This window comes from Bactrocera dorsalis, chromosome 1, assembly GCF_023373825.1.
Source record: "Bactrocera dorsalis isolate Fly_Bdor chromosome 1, ASM2337382v1, whole genome shotgun sequence".
Classification (NCBI taxonomy): Eukaryota; Metazoa; Arthropoda; class Insecta; order Diptera; family Tephritidae; genus Bactrocera; species Bactrocera dorsalis.
The window spans coordinates 88,995,940-89,017,712 of record NC_064303.1 but is presented as its reverse complement, the minus strand read 5'-3'; the positions used below and the strand labels follow the sequence as shown (position 1 = coordinate 89,017,712).

The window sequence follows — 21,773 nt, the reverse complement described above, 5'->3', positions numbered from 1 at the left end:
ATATATATAAATATATGTTACATTTGTATATGTCTCCATGTATATTCCAGTATATAATTAAGCATATTATGCCCTTCACGCTTCGTAAGCAAACTTAAACTTGATTGTGCATGGCTTACATACCTAAATATATAATGAAATATACATATATACAATACACACCATATATAACGGGTGATTTTTTTGAGGTTAGGATTTTCATGCATTAGTATTTGACAGATCACGTGGGATTTCAGACATGGTGTCAAAGAGAAAGATGCTCAGTATGCTTTGACATTTCATCATGAATAGACTTACTAACGAGCAACGCTTGCAAATCATTGAATTTTATTACCAAAATCAGTGTTCGGTTCGAAATGTGTTTCGCGCTTTACGTCCGACAAATTTTGTTCAGCGATGAGGCTCATTTCTGGTTGAATGGCTACGTAAATAAGCAAAATTGCCGCATTTGGGGTGAAGAGCAACCAGAAGCCGTTCAAGAACTGCCCATGCATCCCGAAAAATGCACTGTTTGGTGTGGTTTGTACGCTGGTGGAATCATTGGACCGTATTTTTTCAAAGATGCTGTTGGACGCAACGTTACGGTGAATGGCGATCGCTATCGTTCGATGCTAACAAACTTTTTGTTGCCAAAAATGGAAGAACTGAACTTGGTTGACATGTGGTTTCAACAAGATGGCGCTACATGCCACACAGCTCGCGATTCTATGGCCATTTTGAGGGAAAACTTCGGACAACAATTCATCTCAAGAAATGGACCCGTAAGTTGGCCACCAAGATCATGCGATTTAACGCCTTTAGACTATTTTTTGTGGGGCTACGTCAAGTCTAAAGTCTACAGAAATAAGCCAGCAACTATTCCAGCTTTGGAAGACAACATTTCCGAAGAAATTCGGGCTATTCCGGCCGAAATGCTCGAAAAAGTTGCCCAAAATTGGACTTTCCGAATGGACCACCTAAGACGCAGCCGCGGTCAACATTTAAATGAAATTATCTTCAAAAAGTAAATGTCATGAACCAATCTAACGTTTCAAATAAAGAACCGATGAGATTTTGCAAATTTTATGCGTTTTTTTTTTTTTTAAAGTTATCAAGCTCTTAAAAAATCACCCTTTATATGTATGTACATAAGTGGTGCGTAGGTAACCATGAGCTCACACTACACACATTTGTATTACATATCAGCTTAAGAATTTGTTTAAATGTAAATATTTAATCAATTTTTAAATATTTATAATTTTCATAACAAACGTGTCTGTGGCATTAAAAATTAACCTGTATGTTTTCCGACACCGAACGCTTAGCCCTTAATTACCTTTAATTTTATAGCGGAAACTTGTTTATGTATATTAACGTTATACGGAAGTTTGTTATTAAAGTTTTTTAAGGGTCTTTTTCTTAATGTCTGGTTAAGTAACCATCTGTCAGTTAAGTTCTGGTTACTTAACCAAAACTGCTTCTTTCGCTAACATTAACCAGAACTTAACCAAACATAGTTTTCTCAAAGTCTGATAAATTATATTTTTTTTTGTTTTCCATCATATTGTCAATAAGACAGTTAGCACACCTATACAATATGGTAACATATACATACATATGTACATATTTCATTTCTAGGACTGTATGTATTTTTTCTCTAAAAGGTAAAATTACGAGACTTTCATACAGTTACGATTTTAGTCTGCTTTTGACAGAAAACGTGTTGGACGTGACGTCATAAATGAAAGAAGAGAATAGTTACATATGTATGTATGTATATTCTGAAAAGGTTATATTAAACATACACACGATATTTGGAACATCCAGATAGAAAAGATCAACTTGAGAAGCTGAGTGGATTTATCCATATCCGTTTGTCTGTATATACATACATATATAAGCGAACTTATCTCTCAGTTTTTGAGATATTGATCAGAAATTTTGTCAGGTTATTTTCTCTCCAAGTAGCTGCTCATATCTCGGAACCGCCGATATCGAAACACTGTAGCATATATGTACATACATACATACATACATAGCTATCATACAAATTTACCCATCAAAACTAGGTCCTTTATTTTACGAGATATCTTCGCGAAATTTGGCTAAGATTATTATCTAAGGCGAACGGTATAATCTACGAAGAAATGTATCAGATCGAACCCATATATTATATAGCTGTCATACAAACTGACTTATCCAATTCAAATTATTGTATGGAATATTTTCTATTTTCAAAGGTTATTATCAGCCTTGAAATCCAACGCAGAATCACTCTTGCCAACAAGTGCTATTTTGGAAAGTTACGTCCTCTTCCGACAGACAAAGACCAAATTCTTTAAGAAAATCTCAGTACAGTCAGTACAAAGACATTCACTGATGAGTCAACCTTAGGAGTGTTCGAGAGAAAAGTTTTTGCGGAAAATGTAGGGTTCTTTGCGCATTGGCAATGGCGAGTACCGCAGTCGCTGTAGGAGATATACGGCAACATTGACATAATTCAGCGAATTAAGGGGCTGCGCTGGCTAGGTCATGTTGTCCAGATGAAGAGAACACTCCAGCTTTGAACGTTATCAATACAATACCCGCCGGTGGAAGCAAAATATTAATTAAAATGCCATAATACTATCGAAAATTCCAATTGCACAAACAATAGCAAATATGTATGTACATTAGCAAATGTATGTATATAAGTTTATTGCACTATGTACTATAATCTCTAGTACTAGACATAATCCCAAAATTATTATTTATGAACTCTGAATAAATATGGAATAACTATGCTTGGAAATTAATATTTTCCATAGAATACTCTGCCTATTTTTGTACATACATATGTATGCAGTTATATAGTCCACATTGGGACAAAAAACCACCCGGAAATTGTAATTGAATTCCCCCGGTAAATGATACATACTTCAAAAAAACGTATTTTGTTTAATTGGACTGGCTTAATTACTATGCCAAATATAAGTGTGATCTGTCAACCAGTTGGTTACAGCGGATGCTTAAGTCGATACACCTCAGTAGTTCGTTGATAAAAAAAAGTGAAGAATATGGTGCTGGAGGCAAGTGTAAGAAACATGGCAAGAGAGCTCGACATCTCTCGCGAGTTCGTTCGAATGATTTTGGTGGATATTTTGTGTATGAAACGCGTTCTTGTTCGCCTCCTCCCGCTAAAACTGATTTCTTTTTTCAAAAAGAGTACGATTGCGACTGAAACTGCAGCCAAAACGCAATGAAAAGCATCGATTAAACACCGTATTCACCATATTTGGTTCCGTGTGAATTTTTCTTGTTCCCTAAACTGAAATTGCTCCGTGGAACCCGTTTTCAGGCGATCGAAGAGACAAAACCAAACTCGCTGAAGGAGCTGAAGGCCATTCCAAAAAGGTCTTCTAAAAAATATTTCGAGGACTAGAAAAATCGTTGGCATAAATGTAACATAGTATATCTGGTGTGGAATACTTTGAAGGTGATAAAATAACTATTGATGAATGATTACATATTTTGCGTTTTATTTACCACTTTCGGGTACTTTTTTGTCACAATGTAAGTATATTTGATAACAGTTCTGCTCGCTAAACATATTGACGCTCGCCCTACACGAGACTTATCAATGATATCGATTTTTACTGTTAATGCATACGCTAAATATAGGTAATGCGGCTGTCGGAACCAATTGTTAAGTATGTCAAATAGAAATAGAACGTTATGTTGAGGCGTTTTATCATTTGCACTACATGTATAATTATGAGGGCGAAAAATGGCTGGTTTGTATGTGAGTAATTAAGAATTGAGAAAGAACTAGCGTAAGCTTCGTAGCTGTCAAAATTATCTAGCCCTTCATTTAAAAAACGTAAGTATTTTTTACACTTATGCATAAATATGTATGTATGTATGTGTACATATCTATTTTGTTATGGATTATATAGGTCATGTACACAGGTACATATGTATGTAAGTAAACACAAATATACATATGTATGTAAGAATTTACTTCTCGCAAGAAAAAATTATTTATGGTCTGTTGAACTCCTTAGACGAAAGCCTTATATTTTTGGAAAATAATTAATAAATTGACATTTTTTAAATACATTTTGGATTTATTATTTTTGAGTTTATTTTTTTTTTTTCTCTGAAATAATATTTTCATCGAGAGTAAAATATTTTTAAAACGCTATTTTCAATAATTTTTTTTACAGATCCATCAATCATATGTAACATTCTAATTGACGGATCTGTAAAAAAAAATGATTGAAAATTGCAAAAAAAAAATAGTCTTATTTATTTACATATATAAAAATATTTTTTTTTACTATTAAGAAGGCTTTCTTTCATTGAATACAATGTATTGAAATGCGTTCTCCTCAAAATTTGCATAATAGTTTTGCCTCGTCATACCAAACATACATAAATTATATATTTAAGTATGTATATGTGTATTTAAGTATATATATATGTACAAATAGATATATGTATATGTATTTCCTTGTATATTATATTTAGCTTTTGTTGTACAAAAACCATTGCCTTGGATTCCAAGCAGACACTGGTGTTTTTCGTGACTTAAACACCGACTTTGACACAGCAGATTACGTAAGTAAAAGGTTTATACATACATACATGTGTACATGTGTATGTATGCAAGTTTATGAAAGTACATAGGTCAGTATACGTGTTTGTACATCTTTGTTGTTACATTTACACGTGCTTCCTAAGCAAATTGCAAAAAAAAAAGCAACAAAAAGCTGAATACTGAGAACGCACCACATGACCCCGTGATAGCCACTTTTTATTATACATTATAAAAGTAAGTATGTACATATTATATACTATAACACAACACCACTGCAACTTTCATATAACAATAATATGTATGTATGTATATACAGACAGAGTTTCACGTGAAAGCTTTAACAATAGAACCTACTTGTGCAATGCGGGGTCATTCTGCTACGAGTACTTCCCAAAACACTTATAATTTTTTTTTAATTATTTCACTTTTTCTGTAAATTGACTTACATATACTATGTATGTATGTATATACATATAACCAATAATAATGTCTATGTGTTTATATGGTCTATACCACTTACTAGCTACAAACTTCGTATTATAATTAGAGAAGACTCTCTGAACCGCAGTTAGTCGAATCCAAGAAAACTAAAAATTTCAACCAAACCCTAAAAATTCTTTCAACCGTTTATTAGTTGTAATGTTATGCAGTCAGGCATCTAGTTTAGGCAGACGCAAGCTAGAACAGAGCTTAGATCACATAATCCTTGAAAGCAATTACGATGTACGACCGCATAAATATCTATAATTTACACACTGCGGCGCTTTGACTCATTTATTATCTCTTCCAAGCTGCTGCACATAAATCAAATTTACTGTTGATGTAAATATGTATGTATATACAGCGGCCAAAAAAAGTATTCGACATGTAACGATTTCTCCGAATAATGATGAATAAAAACAATATTATCAACAAAAACAAACAACTTTTGAATGATTTGGTACAAATGTGATTTCAGCTTCTATTATGGAATTTATTGTAACTATGAAAACAAATTAAATCAGAAAGTTAACGGTATTAATATTTAAGAGCAAATAAGTAAGCAAAAAAAGTATTCGACATTAAAAAAAATACAATGAAAACGTTATAATAATGGAAAATTAATATTTTGTTGTTTTTCCTCTGCGACGAATAACTTCCCTCAAACGTCTTGGCATCGATTTCACCAAATTTGTGGTTACCTCTGTGTCGATTTTAAGCCATTCCTCTTTGAGGACCTTCTCCATTTGATTTTTGTTGGTAAAGTGACGCTCTCTTAATCGTTTCTCCAAAATGCTCCACAAGTGCTCAATAGGGTTGAGATCCGGACTTTGATCAGGCGTTTTAATAACTTTAGGACAATTGTACAGCAACCAAAGCTTCGTATTGTGAGCTGAATGTTTCGGATCATTATCCTGGTAATACTGTTAATCTTCTTCAATTCCCAATTTCACAGCACTAGGACGTAAATTTTCCTTTAAAATATTTATGTAGTATATGTGGTTCATAGTTCCATTAATGGTCACAATATTTCCCACTCCTGAAGCCGCCATACACCCCCAAACCATTATACTACCGCCGCCATGTTTTACGGTAGAAACCATATTTCGTTTTTCCAGCTCCGTATTTCGCTTTCTGTATATTATTACTCTGCCGTCACATCCAAAGAGATTAAATTTGCTCTCATCTGCAAAAATTACGTTGAACCAAAACTCTTCAGGCATATTTACATATTTTCTGGCAAATTCTAACCTCTGCAGCCTATTCTTTCTAGAGATATAAGGCTTCTTCCGTGCGGTTCTAGCGTTAAATCCGTTATGTTTTAAATAATTTCTTATGGTTTGGGGTGTAACATCTACGCCTACGTAACTCCTAGTAATTTTTGATAGTTTCGATGCATTAATTTTGGGGTTTTTTTAACTTCGCGAACCAATCATCGCTCCGCTGTTTCAGTCATTTTCTTTGGTCGACCCGATCTTGGTTTATTATCAACCGATTTGCTTTCTTTAAATTTTTTTATTATATAATGAACACTTGTTCTGGGCCTATTTATTATAGATGATATGTGATTTTCAGAAAATCCGTTTTCAAAGTGAGTAATAATTAAATCTTTAATTTCAACTGACAACTCTGCTCGTTTACGCCCCATTTTGCCAAAAGTTTAAATAAAACTGCGTTGATTGTACACACAAATAGTCAATATGTTTCAATTCCGAAAATTTGCTGGTCCACATAACGGTACTTTCGCGTTTTCCTTTTAAAAATTCAGCAAAGCCATCTGTGTCGAATACTTATTTTGCTTGCTTAATTGCTTTTAAATATTAATACCGTTAATTTTCTGATGAAGTTTGTTTTCATAGTTACAATAAATTCCATAATAGAAGCTGAAATCACATTTGTACCAAATCATTCAAAAGTTGTTTGTTTTTGTTGTTAATATTGTTTTTATTCATTATTATTCGGAGAAATCCTTACATGTCGAATACTTTTTTTGACCGCTGTAAGTATGTATGTATGTAAATATGTATAAAAATACATATGAATGTTGAGCCAGTGTGCAAGTTTGCACAATTGGGGCACTATTTCAAATCCCTATTTTCAAATGTCCTTCACAACGTCAATGTTATCAGCACTTCACCAATACATGCACTATTACATGCGCTTTTTAACGGTTTATACTATAACTGCCGAGCGCACGGAAAACTGTGACATAGCGCTGTATATATGCCTTCCCAACTAGAAATTAAATTTTAGCTAATTTTTAACCAACTTTAAAGAAAAATCTATTTTATTTCAATATTTTGTTAAAAATTATACCAAACCAGCAACTTCCAAACCAGCAACTTACTCGCAGTTAAAGCGTGCGTAGTTGTATCCTTTGACGTTTACAGCGACTGCAATTTATTTTAGTATTATTTATATAATATTACCGTTATTTCGTTTCGCTTTGTTATAATATCAATTAATTGATTTTTTGATTTTATTTGCACGAACCTGCTACAATTACTTAGCTCTAACCGTTAAGCACTCAATGCAAATATTACAATTACAATAAAAATACACGACAGACAACCAGAGAAATTTTGAAGGCGAATTTCGGAGCGCGCTAACAAACAACCATCACAAACTGCGTCAGCTGACTGAATGAAATGATGGCGATAACAAAAGCCCCGCACGAATTTGCAGCCGTTTGCGGTGACTCTCAACACACGAGCAACGTGAGCAACGTAGTTGCTGCAACCAAAAAGGCCAACAACAAATAGGCAATGTGCTAAGAAAGGCAATTGTGGTGGCAGCAATAAAACTTTGGCGTAAGTATATACCTTTGTATGTATGTGTGTCTCAACAAATCTGATACTTTCTGGTTCTAAGTTGGAGCGCTCATTCAAAAGTCTAGGGCAGTAGTTGCAACGGCAAAAGCATCACTACAAAGCGCACAAATATACTTATAATATGCATACATATCTACATACAGGTAAATATGAACCGTAAGTGAGTCTTAGCAGCAGCAGCAACATTGACTATTTGCCCTCATTCACCTCCAAGGTAGACTACGAATTTTGAGCGCTCTCTTCTTGCTGCTGTTTGTTGTTAGTTTCCCTCTCAGTGTTTAGCAGTATAGTTTTGTGCTCTGCGTCTTTGAAGCTCTTAGCAGCTGTGGACTCTCTGTTGACATTCGTATTACATTATCCAATCGTCCCACTCAATCATAAGCTCGTGCATGCGTAATGGTATATACATATGTATATACTTATATACTATACATAAATATGAATTGGTATATGCATTTTTATATACTCGTATCCACTTATAAGCAGCTTTCATTCATTAGGGTTTGAAGATAACTGCATTTTACCGTGGGTTGTGGAAGCAGATGCATAAAGGTACATAAAGACATAAATATGTACATATATAGACACAAGTGCATAAATATATAAAAAATATGACATACATATGTATGCACATATACGATATACAATATGATACCTTCTTTAGAGAGGAGAAATTTGAAAATTGGCGAGTTGCAGTTAAAAAATCCAGAAAAATACGGTAATTGGAAACCATAAATCATTTTGAAAAAATTAAAAATATAATTTCAAAATTTTTATAGCGAAAAATTGTATTATTAAAATTAAAATTTTCTCTTTATTTTTTTACGAAAATAATGTAAACAAGTTACGAAGGCCTAAGTGCGGGTGTAATGGAATAATGTATTCTCTTGCAAGGATCAAAGTCGGCGTAATACTTAAGTATATTAAACTAGCTTGACTGATATATACGAAAATTATGGAGGGAACACTTCTCCAGCTTATTGAATGGCAGTGAAAGCAGAACATCAGAAGATGGTGAACCCGATTCTCCAATCGGTGACGATAGAGCGCAAGCTCCATTAACCGACCATTTAGAAGCTCAAGTAGCAATTATCTGTTTGAAGGACAACAAAGCGGCGGGGTCCGATGGATTGCGGCCGAGCTATTCAAATACGGCAACGAAGAACTAATAAGGAGGATGCAATAGCTTACTTTTAGAATATGGTCGGACGAAAGCATACCCGATGATTGAAACTTAAGTGTGCTCTGCCCAAACCACAAAAAGTGAGATCCCACAATCAGCGCCAACTTCCGAGCCTTAAGCCTCTTCAACATCTCATATAAGGTTCTATCAAATGTATTGTGTAAAAGAATAAAGCCCACCGTCAACAAACTGATTGGAGCTTAACAGTGTGGCTTTAGGCCTGGAAAATCAACAACTGACCAGATATTGACCATACGCCAAATCTAGAAAAGACCCGTGAAAAGAGGATCGGCAAACACCACCTCTTCGTCGATTTCAAAGTTGCTTTTGACAGCACGAAAAGGATCTGCCTGCATGCCGAGTTTTCCAAAAAAAGATACGGCGAAAGACAAATGATCCTTAGCTCATTGGAACGTTGAGCTGTACAAGATATACGAGGACACTGACATAGTTCTGCAAATTAAGAGACAGCGGATATACTGGCTACACTAGAGCTCTGAAAATACCAGCCCGTTACAAAAATAATGCAGAAATAATTCTTTTCATGTAAATTAAATTACTATAATGGTTCAAAAAATTAACCTCTCATGCTAGGGTTATCACCAGAAAACATTCTATAATGAAATTATGAAATATTGGAATGAAAAGCTTTTCCTCATTAGAAATGTACTTACAGAGAGACCACATGAAGAAGATAAAATATAAGAAAAACCCTTTCTATAATTTTTCTATTCACCACGCTTAAGTTTCTAATATACAGACCATCAATCAATTGGCAATATTATATTTAAAAATGCGCTGACATTTCTCAACAAATAACTTTTGTCATTTAGTATAACTACTCTTGGTGGATACTCGGATTTGTGCGCAACTGCACAGCATCTGCTTCGAGGACACTAATAAGGGATGTTGTGGGTTTTAAAAAGCTGCGCTCTGAAGCTCACATCGCATGTACATAATAACGGTTTAAGTGAAGATTCCTACACATACATGTATCTTCTTACTTATATACATATTTTGAAGGACAGTCAGCGACCTCGTCCTAAAAAGGAAAAGTGTTCAAAATGAATTTTCGCTCTTTTACGATTACATACATACATACGCGTAAGGATACTGAAAAGTTGCATAATCTTACATAGGCATAGTTGCATAAGGCATACATACGAACGAGGACATTTGTGAGAAAAATAACATACTATACGTAGTAGATACAGACAGTTATATGGATGGAGAGTGTTGATTGTGTAATATTTCGAAGATTTTTCCTTTGGCTATTAGTTTGTTAGTATATTGCAGACTGATTTGCATATAGATAGGACTTAAGCACACATTGTATACATACATATATACAGACATGGAAAGATGTGGCAAGACTTAGTTTTCATGATGTAATCAGCTTTTTGATCACACCTGATGTGCTCTAAGTTTGGGTATCATTCCAGTTAGGCCTGACTTATCATAATGCTTCCATAAACTTACGAGTATATGCAGAAATACTTTTTGAAGAAATCGAGATAGTATGTACTTATGTATATACATATATGTACATGTAGATTAAGGTTAGCCCATTCGTCTTATTCATTTTAGAATAAAAATTTAGGAACAATAGTAAGTTAAGCTCTGTCGCGCTTATAAATTTTCTACTAATTTCAAAAGTTGGCATTTTTAAATAGAAATAAAAATAAAAAAAGTTTAAGTTATACAATTGTATAAGCTGAAAAAATTTGAAGAAAAGTTGCCACCTGCCTGAAATTTTTAAATAAAAAATTGGAAAAAGTTAAGAAGGACTTTAAGCTGAAAAGGTGTAAGAAAACACATAATAAATATAAAATATTTTTGGAAGGTTGCCACCTGCTTTGAATTTCAAATTAAAAAAAAATTTATAAGATAAAAATATCTCTGAAAAACCCATACAGTTATGTAGAATCACCTTAATCATAACAATCAGCTCCATTAAAACTGGGAAGGACCTCTCCGAGCCGTTCGGTACCAGACAAGTTTTTCAACAAAATTATTCCGTTTCGTGGGCCTACTTCAAAATAATGTTGGAAAAATTGATAAGTTCCGCTGAACCACTGCAATTCTACTCCAAAGTACAATGCTACTGGGGTACGCAGCTGATATTGACACCTTAACAGCATAGCCGTCAGTGCAGCCTTTTCTAGCCTAGGAAAAGAAGCGAAAGAAATCAGGATCAGTAGGTAATTGTCCCTTATTATTCCCGTTCTATTATATGACACAGCAACAATGGGCTATGACGAGCCGAGATGAGAAATAACTTGAAGCATTTGAGAGAACTGTTCTTCGCAAGTTCTTTGGAGACGTCAGCGTGAGCGATGAATAAAGAAGAAGATGGATCTACGAACTGTATGAGCCTTCGATGACTATAGATAAGCGCATAAAAATCGTTCGAAAGATAATGAACCAGCAAAAAGCTCTCAATCCATGTGTTGTAAATGGAAGCAAGGCATCCAATGGAAGGACCAAGTGCATAGTATTTTATTCTAAAACAATGGTTACAATTGAAGTATTCGAAGTATTGCCTATCGCTTGTTCTCATATTTTTGGCAAAGTTCGAATAACACTACGGTGAAAATGTTCATTTCGTGATGCTATACAATAATCAAGCCATTTTTCGATGATGTCTTGTGAGGGGAACTGCTTCTGAGCCAGAGCATATGCCATCGGACCGAACTAATAATAATCAGACGGAAAATATCTGGGGAATATGATGAATAGGGTGAGACTTCTCATTTAAACGTTTCCAGATAGGTTTTAATGGGTTCCGCAACGTAGTCGCTTTGAAATGGCTTGGGGGGTGACCCCATATGCTGATGCAAGCTCTCTTAACTTTGACACGACTCCTCAACGTCTTCGAATGTTTTTGATCTTCATTCACGCGGACGGTCGTTAATAGCGAAATCGCCAGCCTTAAAGAGATGAAACTAATCACGGCACGTTGTTTAACTTGGGGCAGCACCTCCGTAAACTTTTTGAAGCCGCCGATTTCTTTGACAAAAAATCGAGCATATTCACAGAACCAAAGTATATGACACATAAACAAGATCCATAATATGGAAACGCAGTTTCTTTTTCAAGTGGCTAGGTTAAGTTTACCATGTTTAGAATACATCTAAATCGGTCACCACTAACTGTTGGAGCCATCTATATACAAATACAATTAGCGAGAACTTAGTTGCGTACCAACTACCATCTGGGCTGTAGGGTGGTTGCGGAAGCTGTTCACAAGAAAGGCGGTGTGAGCCTCGGCGTTGTCGTGGTGCGACTTCCAATCAGCTGCGAGGTCTTATCTTACCCGATTGACTCTTCGTTAGAGGACTTCTACGTAAAACATGGCGTTGACGGTTTGTCCAGGAGGAACAAATTCATGGTGGATGATGTCTTTGATGTCAAAAAAGACAATGAAAATCGCTTTCCTTTGTTCTAATCAACGCTGCAATGTTTGTCCTGACTCTCCAGGTTATCCAAGACAGCTGACCAGCCGCTCGTTCATTAGCTAGGAACGCCCTCTACCGGTCCAGTCGGTACGCGCACGCTCCGAAGTACAGTCAGTCGCGGCGGAAGAAACTCAGTCCTATTACTTTTCGAACAAACCCTGTAACTAGCAAACCTTACGCCCCTGAAAGGAATTTCCTGGCTTTGATCCAAACAAGTTGCAAGTATAAGAAATGTTTCAATTCCCATGACAGCCGGTTCTACGCACCGGAATTGACTCGGATTTTATCCGATCAAGGGCTGTCCTTTCGGCGATCTAACCCCGTTTGGATCGGTGAGTATAAGAAATCTTTGGTTACACCCGAACTTAGCCCTTCCTTACTTGTTGTACATATACTTTATAGGGTCTCCGACGTAAACTTCAAGGCAAACTTTATGTATATATCGTGCTCATGGTATACAAACTACATATATACAGTTATATGTAGTATATTCCCTTATGAGAAGTATTTTGAACATTTTTCCAAAAATTGCTATTTAATTGATTGTAATAATTATTTACAGCGTGTCAGACCTACCACAATAGATAGACACACGCATAGTACATATACAAATGTATGTATGTATGCGTGTTTCTTCATAAACAAAAAACTGAATGCGCACTTTCTACAAATTGGCCTTAAGAAGTTCTTCAAATATACTTTATTTATTCACGCCTTAATTAATTGCCGTTTTCAAGAATCAAGCGCCAAAAGCGTTCATAAATTATCAATCTCAACGTAAGCATAAATCTAAACACTCCCTCTACTCTCCAAACAAGCGCCCAAAGAACAAATGACGCGGCCATCAAGTGACATCATTTCAATTGCAACACCAACAACCGCGACCCAACTCATCAGCGCCAACAACACCACACATGGTCTACTACACACAGCAACAACGCCACATGGCATAGAAAAGCCAACTTTATTGCTCGCACTCACACGGCACGGTTGCTCAATGCAAAAAGCTCCCGAAATCGGGCTGGCGCGTGAGCGTCGTGGAGCACGGACTGTCCCACATTTTTTGTCGTTACAAGCATAAAAATCATAAAACTCGTAAAAATGTTTTCGAAAAATTAGTTCTTGTGTGCAAATGTGTGCTGTTCACTTGAAAATCATTAAATTTTTAGTTTATTTTTTTAATTTTTTTTTTTTATTTTTTATTACTCCATTTAGATTTGGTTGGCGGTTGCACAAAAGTATGTATTTTTGGCCGATTACTCAATGCACGCCCGCCACTTGCAATCAATATACTATATTTCACCTATTAGACTTTACATATGCAGACATATCTACACTAAGTGCCTATGCTTGTGTGCGTGTGTGTGAGAGTATTTTCGAAAATGACTAATTATCATAATTGGTGATTGCTTTCCCAATGATTTATGCCACAGCGTCTGGCAATGGGTAGAAGTTTTAATTTGCCATAACACTTTCCAGCCGAGTTTTGAAATCAGTTTTTAGCATTTTTCTTATTTTTCTCATTGGCCCAGCACAGTTGTTCGGTGTTGGTGTAGTTCGAGAAATGCGGGACGCGTATAAATTAGCGTCACGGCAGTCATTAGGCCTTCATTACATATTCGTTGCAGACACGGCATGAAATCGTAGTGATTCTATGTAGAATATCAGGTTGCACGTTCAGCTATGTGGAAGTCTGCATGTGTTCCACCAAAGCGCTTTTACCCACGACCCATTACGATGGCATTAAAATTTAAGTGCGCACCTACATATATGTATGTATATAGGTTTATATTGAATTTCTTTAGTGATATTAAAGCTATTTGGGATTTAAAATGTTGATATAAAGCTTTAAACACAAAAAAGTACCCGGGAGTTGTAAATAAAATGCGAAATATTTCGTCAATATTTATTTTGTCGCCTTCAAAGTAATCCCCCAACAGATATAATACACTTATGACAACGATTTTTCCAGTTCTCTAAACACTTTTCATAAGCACTTTTTGGAATGGCGCTCAGATCCGTCAGCGAACTTGGTTGTATCGCTTCGATTTACTGTAAAGGAGTTCCATGGAGCGACAATTTCAGTTTGTTGAAGAAGTAAAAATCACACCAAACCAAATCTGTTGAATGCGGTGCTTGATCGATGGTATTCAATGCGTTTTGACTTTAAATTCGGTTACAATCGTGGCTCGATGCGTTGGTGCATTATCATCCATGAATTGTTCTTCCACGATTCCGGCCGTTTTCGACGAATGTTCTCACACAAACGCCTCGATACCGCCATATACAACTCCTTTTTATTGACCGTCTGTCCTTCCGGAACAAATACATGACGCACCAAACCACGAATATTGAAAAAACAATTACCATCACCTTGATTTTTGAGCGGCTTTGGCGTGATTGTTGAGTTGTTTGCATGTCAAACTCATAAACTCATGTCTCATCGGTAGTTACAATAGCCACGATAAATGTGGGATCGGAATTCGCACGATCAAGCATGACCAAACAGACCTGTTTGCGACGAAACAAAATCAGCTTTATCGGGACGAGTCCAGCAAGAACGCGTTTCGTACCCAAAATATTCACCAAAACTCGGGAGAGACGCCGAGCTCTCTTGTCATCTCTGTAACACTTGCCTAGCTTTGTCTTGACTGCATATCCTTCACTCTTTTAATACGAGTATTTTCATCAGTTGAAGAAGTCGAAGGCCGTCCAGAACGTGGCATATCTTCAACGATCTCTTGAAACTTTGAAGGCTTTGTAACACTCCTAGCTTTTGTTTTTGATAAAACTAAATAAACACCTTGCTCTTATCAAGTCTCATACTTACTGGACATTGTCTAAGCGGACGGACGCAAATCATCAAAACTTGTATGGAGGAAGATGAGAACTCCCAGCTTTTGCAAGACTGAGTTTTAAACATCTAGGCAGTCACACTCTGGTCATAGCAAGATCAGAGATAGCTGAAAGTGATATTCGTCGCCTCAACAAATTTGTGATATTCTCAAACCGCTTTGTCGATTTATGATCAGTATTTAGGAATTTTGGGTATCACAACAGACCGGCATTCTAAGCTGTCCAAGTTAGTTGTCTTAATCCGAGAGTAAAAAGCATGGTCAAATCAAAAATTTTTTTTTTTGAAAAATATTTTAAAGAAATTTACATTATTTTTCAGAATAATTATATTATATGTATATGTATCATTTCTTTTCACTTACCATCTTTAGAAATAGATAACAACCGTCATATAGATACTTATGCATACGTAAGTATATAGTACATATTGCATGCAAACTCAATTTTTTGTTATGCAAAAAGATAGTCGGTCATAGCGTGCAAGTGATTTTCCATGAGAATTATGAACAATTTCATGAGAAAGAAAAGCTTATTGTTTTAGTAAGATTTACTTTGGTGAAACAAGAAAATCGCCAAGCCAAGCATGCATATCCGCAAGTAACTTCATATAGTTACGTAACTGAATTGCAAAGGAACTTTGCTCTCAGCAAGAAATCAACGAAAACCATATGACTATAGCAAATTACGTAATCATATGAGGAGCTCTGCTGGTCCACACATTTATTTATACTGGATACAGCTTGACAGTTCAATTGAAGCACTTTGCTTATTTTGAAAAGGCATCTATGTACATACATATATGTACATAGTACCTACATATAAATGAAACAAAGTCGGGTTAATTATACCATTTATAATTCAAGAAAGACAGAACCGATTTTTAAGATCGTTGATTTATTGCATTATTTTCCGCGCTGTATAACTGTAATCTATAGGTCTCAATCAATATTTTTTAGACTTTCAACACTAGCCCCGAGCCTTGCGTTAATTCGGATTATGATTACTTAATTTCTAGTTTTGTTTATATATTTTTGCTTGTTTAGTTTGTGCTTCATTAAATTATTTATAGAACTTTTGCTGCCCTTTGAGCTATGCTATCATAGGAGTTATATATTCGTAATACATATCTATGTATGTACATATATACTTATGTATATATATGTCTACCGTACATATGTATGTATATTCAACACAGCACATTTCAAGGTCGATGTCGTAATAAAAGTATGTATATCCAACTAAAACCAAAACGTCTTAGGGCTATTCGCATACAATGATGATAAGGAGTGGGCATAATGGGTTCGTAAACGCAAAAATATTAACGAATGCTAAATGAAGCGACAAAGTCACGCAGTCTGCCAGGAAACTCTATGCTATAGTGGTTGTGAAAAATGTTCGCAAATCACATGATAACAAATTTTTAGTCTCTTACGAACAACTAACCCTTGATTTTGACATCCTCACTTACAATTATAAGCCACTTTTCATAAACTTTTTCCCACAGAGGGTCACTTCGAGTTTTCAGCAATTTATTTGACCTTTCGATAGACAAATAAGATGATGAGCTGTACGAGATATACGACGGATGAAAACACTCAGCTCTGAAAGTATTCGACGCAGTACCCGCCAAGGAGAGCAAAGGAAGAGGAAGACCTCCACTCCGCTGGAAAGACCAGGGAGAGAAGGACGTGGCTACACGTGGAATATCCAATTGGCGCCAAACAGCGTAAAGGAAGAACGACTGGCGCGCTGTTGTAAACTCGGCTGTAACCGAGTAAGCGATATCTATGCCAATAAAGAAGAACAAGAAGTAAAATGTTTTATTTAATAATAATAATAGCAATCTGGCAATGATATTGCAAACTTACATATTTTGAATAAATATTTTGAAATACATTTCATTTGACGGTGACGCTGTAACGTTTTACGAGTAAATTCTATAAAAGTCAGTTTTTGATTTCTTATTCAACATTGATTTGCTTTCCCAATATTCTGCTCAATTACCCTCTTCGTACAATAAAAAAATTGATTGAAGCGTAATATTTTACACGATGGGTATTCCAGCTGGCAATGCGGAGAACGGAAAGAAGGTTTTCATGCAAAAATGTGCCCAATGTCATCCGATTGAGAAGGGTGCTCGTCATAAGGTTGGACCAAACCTGCATGGTGTAGTTGGACGTAAGAGTGGTTCAATCGGTGATTATAAATATACGGATGCAAATAAAAGTAAAGGTGTGACTTGGACTGAAGACGCATTATTCGAGTATTTGGAGAATCCCAAGAAATACATACCAGGCACAAAAATGGTATTTGCGGGAATCAAGAAGGCCGAAGAACGAGCCGATGTTATTGCGTTTTTAAAGAGCGCTAAATAAAATCCATAATTCTTGAATGGCATTCTGCTATATTCATACAATATTATATGTTTAATAAATTCTAAATTTAAATAACTTATTTGGTTCGGGAATATCGAAAAATTTTAGTTGAGGGTTTTGTATAATGATGATAAGTTTTAGATGCGCCAATTTGGATAAGCTGTTTTTCTGTGAACGGTATTGTTTTTGAAGACGTTCCCAGGACAGCCGGTTCTATGCACCAGAATTGACCCGTATCTTATCTGGCCAAGGGCTGTTTTTTCGGCGATCTAATCCAGTTTGGATCGGTAAGTGTTAATCTAAGACGTTATCTCTATCTAGACTGCAGTCTGTTATCACTTCTCCCTTTTTTTGGCATCTTCATATATGCTATTGTGGTCTGAAATCGGCAGATCCGAACTTAGTGAGAAGAGAACGTCGAAAAATTTCAAAACGATACTTCAAAAACTGGGGTGCTAGTTTGCATATAAACAGTCGGACATGACCAATCGACTCGGTTCATCAGGCTGATTATTTATATACATATACTTTAGAGGGTCTCCGACTTTCCTTTTGAGTGTTACAAACTTCAAGCAACCTTAACATACCCAGTTCCGGGTAAAAAATACAAATACTTTCATTAGACGCTTTAAGTCGACTAAAAGTTTGTAGATAACATCAAGAAGCATCTACCAAATAGAAGTTAAAACTATAACCCAACCTAAACTTATTGAAATCAATCATTTAGTGTTTTCTTTTTCAGAGCTTAATTGTCCTTATATAATAATTTATCAAAAAGTCTCATATATTAAGTCATCATCAGCAAGCTTATTACAACCCTGCCGGCTTGAAAAAGTGTTGACATGTCACTGTCACTACCATTTACATACAACTTTCCTCGCTTTACTTGACAGTTCATACTGAAACAACAACGCAATAAATAGTTCTTTATACTTGGTAATTAAGCATATATAAATTGTTTTAATTATAATTAGACTTTAACTACTGAAAATATGTGAATTTACTTATGTATATAAAATAATTATTTATCATTTCAGCATCTCAGAGAAAATATTGCACGTGAAGACATGCATTAATGAAATTAGTGTTGCTTTGCCTATCATTTTTCGCAAATGTACAGCGTTGCTTTATAACGTAAGCCAGCTGATATTGGCGCGACGAAACTCACATGGAGTGCTAAAATTTAGTCGAGTTGTATTTGTGTTCAATGTAAGTACAGTGGGAAAATTGGTGTTAAATATAAATTATTCTGGAGCGTTAATATTACATATAAACTATAGAATATATAAAGTTATATGTGTGTGTCATTGCCGTAATGCTTATATATTTTTTCTGACTTTACATTGTTTCAAAAAAGTTAAAGCAAACAGAAATATTCCAATTCGATTGCGATTGATTACATAAACAAGTATACCAGTGGCAAAGTGCGTTAAATTGTATACATATACAGGTAGCCATGGATAGATAGATGTGTGCGAAGGGGTTTCTTTGCATAGAAAAAGATAGGGGTTGATCTATGTTACATAAAAACGTGCGAGTTGCGTGCTTAAATTTTTATCTTCATAGAAAGTTGATGCTAAAGACCAATAGTATATGTATAAAAAAATGGTGGTAGAAGATTAGGAAGGAAACAGTTATATTACCGTCATTACTTTCATTCATACATTCTTTGATGGCATTCTTCGCCACGTTTCTTTTACTTTTTAATAGAAAATGAAAATTTAATTCGCAACCTGTTTCCATTATTAATCAACTTTTACATAACAAAAATATCACGTGGATGATGGAAATTTTTCATGGTCATTTTCATGTTACTTAACTTTTTGCAAGTGGATCGTGTTCTAAATTTCACACATTAGCTTTCTTCAAGAACGAATATTTTAGGTTGTATACTTACATACATATGTACACGTATATATATGCATATACTTACGTCCACGTATCTATATAAACATTTAAAAATGAATATGTGTGAAGGCGTTTACATTCCTACTGCACTGACACATAGTAAAAGTTTTGTTTGCTTTACAAAAATTGATTTCAATAATTACACATTCAAATGCATAGGTTAGCAAAGAATTTTTTACGAATTTAAACAAATTAATATGTAGAATATTTTAACTTACGTAACGGCTTTATTCAATTCAAAGCCTACGTAATTGGAAGTAGAGGTCAACGTCTCTTTATTTTATTCTATTAAACGCAAGGTAGTTACATAACAAATTCTCCTCATGACCACATAACGCTTTTTCAAGTGCAAATATTTTCACGCATATAACAAGTGTGTCTGTCAGTTAGGTTTGCTTGTATGTACAGAACATCTATACTTCCTTTTCTCTTGTTGACATTTTTTAATAGCAATTATAAAATGCTAGCATGCTCTGGGCGACCTGGAACTTGCATTTGTTGGAAGTAATTTTTTTTACGAAGTCCACGAGACAAAACAAGTAGAAAGACGGGCGCTGCAGTCGGGGGTGTTTACATAGAGTTGAGTCAGCTTTTGAAATGATCGTGGCCATGTACGGTACAAAGTTTTACACAAAACTCTAAATGATTTCATGTATCACGAGAGAATACAAATAAAGCTGTTGCTGTGTGCTTAATCGTTAAGCATCAAACAGCGGTCATTGCGACATACATATACAGATGTTTCCGCTGAATTAAATTACATAATATAACTTTGATAAGGTTTTTCCCCATAAACTAATTGCAAATGTTGGTCTTATCTATCGAGATTTATGAGATAGTTTTGTCCGGTATTATTGTGCAGAGTTTATTGAGGAAAAGGTGTTAATTGTTGATATTGCATTTAATATTTAAGTTCAATTTCGCATTTTCTTGTGAAAAAACAAAAACAGTTTAGTATTAATCATTTTTTCTTATTAATTACAGAGTGAGTACCTATTAACATTCATTAAGAACTACAAAAATGGGCGTACCAGCAGGTGATGTTGAAAAGGGCAAGAAACTCTTTGTCCAACGTTGCGCACAATGCCACACTGTTGAGGCTGGTGGCAAGCATAAGGTCGGCCCAAACTTGCACGGTCTGTTCGGCCGTAAGACTGGTCAGGCTGCCGGTTTCTCCTACACAGATGCCAACAAGGCGAAAGGCATTACCTGGAATGAGGATACCCTTTTCGAATACTTGGAAAACCCCAAGAAGTACATCCCTGGTACAAAGATGGTCTTCGCCGGTCTGAAAAAGCCCAATGAACGTGGTGATTTGATCGCTTACCTGAAATCAGCCACCAAGTAAATTTCAGTCAGAAAACCATCAACAGTTGTAAAAGAAGCTATCATAAAGTAAACCACCTCATCTAGCTCTTTATAATTAAGGACATAAACTGTAAAAACAATAACATGGGTTTGGCCGATGATGTTTTGAATTGCAGGCGTGTGTTACCTATGAAGACAATTTGTACCAAATAGCACACTAGCAAAGAGAACGCCATCATCCGTTTAAGAGCAAAGATACAATTTAGTTTTTAATTTAACTATTCTACATAGGACAATTTAATTATTTAATTTAATTGTGAAAATGAAATATAACCAATTTTTTAGTTGGTTTTTATTTTAAAATGCTGAAAGAAAGTAAAGTGATTCAAACTCGATAAAACCAGTAACAATAAACCAATAAAAAACCGAAAACAAAAATATTTTATTTATTAAAGATTTTGTATAATAGGACTTCGATGCTGCTGGAATGAAATTTGTGTGACGATTTGCATAAAATCGGTCGCTTCGTTAATTCATTTTAACTTCAACTTACCATCAGGTGAGAACTAGTAAGACACCGCTCCGACAACAAACGTGTCTACGGATTTTTTATTCGCAAAGGACTGTTCAATTCTGCCACTGCAACAACAACCCAGTAAAACAGTTTTATTTTTGTTTTGGCCTTATTCACTGAATTGAGTTTCTAACCAAATATAACAGAATTTCCAGCAAGTAGATTTAAGTGTAGTAGGATAGCTGAAACCACTGTGGAGTATAGCAAAATTCGTCTTGATACTACGAGAGGCTGTCAACAGG

General features: G+C 35.3%; 3 protein-coding genes across 3 annotated transcripts in view; 2 read left to right on the top strand and 1 right to left on the bottom strand.

The window, feature by feature from the left end:
• Positions 1-7,694, bottom strand: part of LOC105233536 (uncharacterized) — a 28,421-nt gene extending 20,727 nt beyond the window's left edge. The window contains exon 1 of the mRNA XM_019992929.3: positions 7,386-7,694. The gene's annotated coding sequence lies outside the window, so the exon portion shown is untranslated. The remainder of the gene's footprint in view (positions 1-7,385) is intronic.
• Positions 7,695-17,236: 9,542 nt separating this feature from the next.
• On the top strand, positions 17,237-17,888 carry LOC105233537 (cytochrome c-2). Its single transcript, XM_011215649.4, has one exon. The coding sequence runs from the start codon at positions 17,418-17,420 to the stop codon at positions 17,739-17,741; it is 324 nt and encodes a 107-aa protein (XP_011213951.1). The 5' UTR covers positions 17,237-17,417; the 3' UTR covers positions 17,742-17,888.
• A 910-nt stretch (positions 17,889-18,798) lies between these two features.
• On the top strand, positions 18,799-21,395 carry LOC105233538 (cytochrome c-2). The gene is made up of 2 exons (XM_011215650.4): positions 18,799-18,950; positions 20,634-21,395. The coding sequence occupies exon 2, from the start codon at positions 20,671-20,673 to the stop codon at positions 20,995-20,997; it is 327 nt and encodes a 108-aa protein (XP_011213952.1). The 5' UTR covers positions 18,799-18,950; positions 20,634-20,670; the 3' UTR covers positions 20,998-21,395.
• The last annotated feature ends 378 nt before the right edge of the window (positions 21,396-21,773 follow it).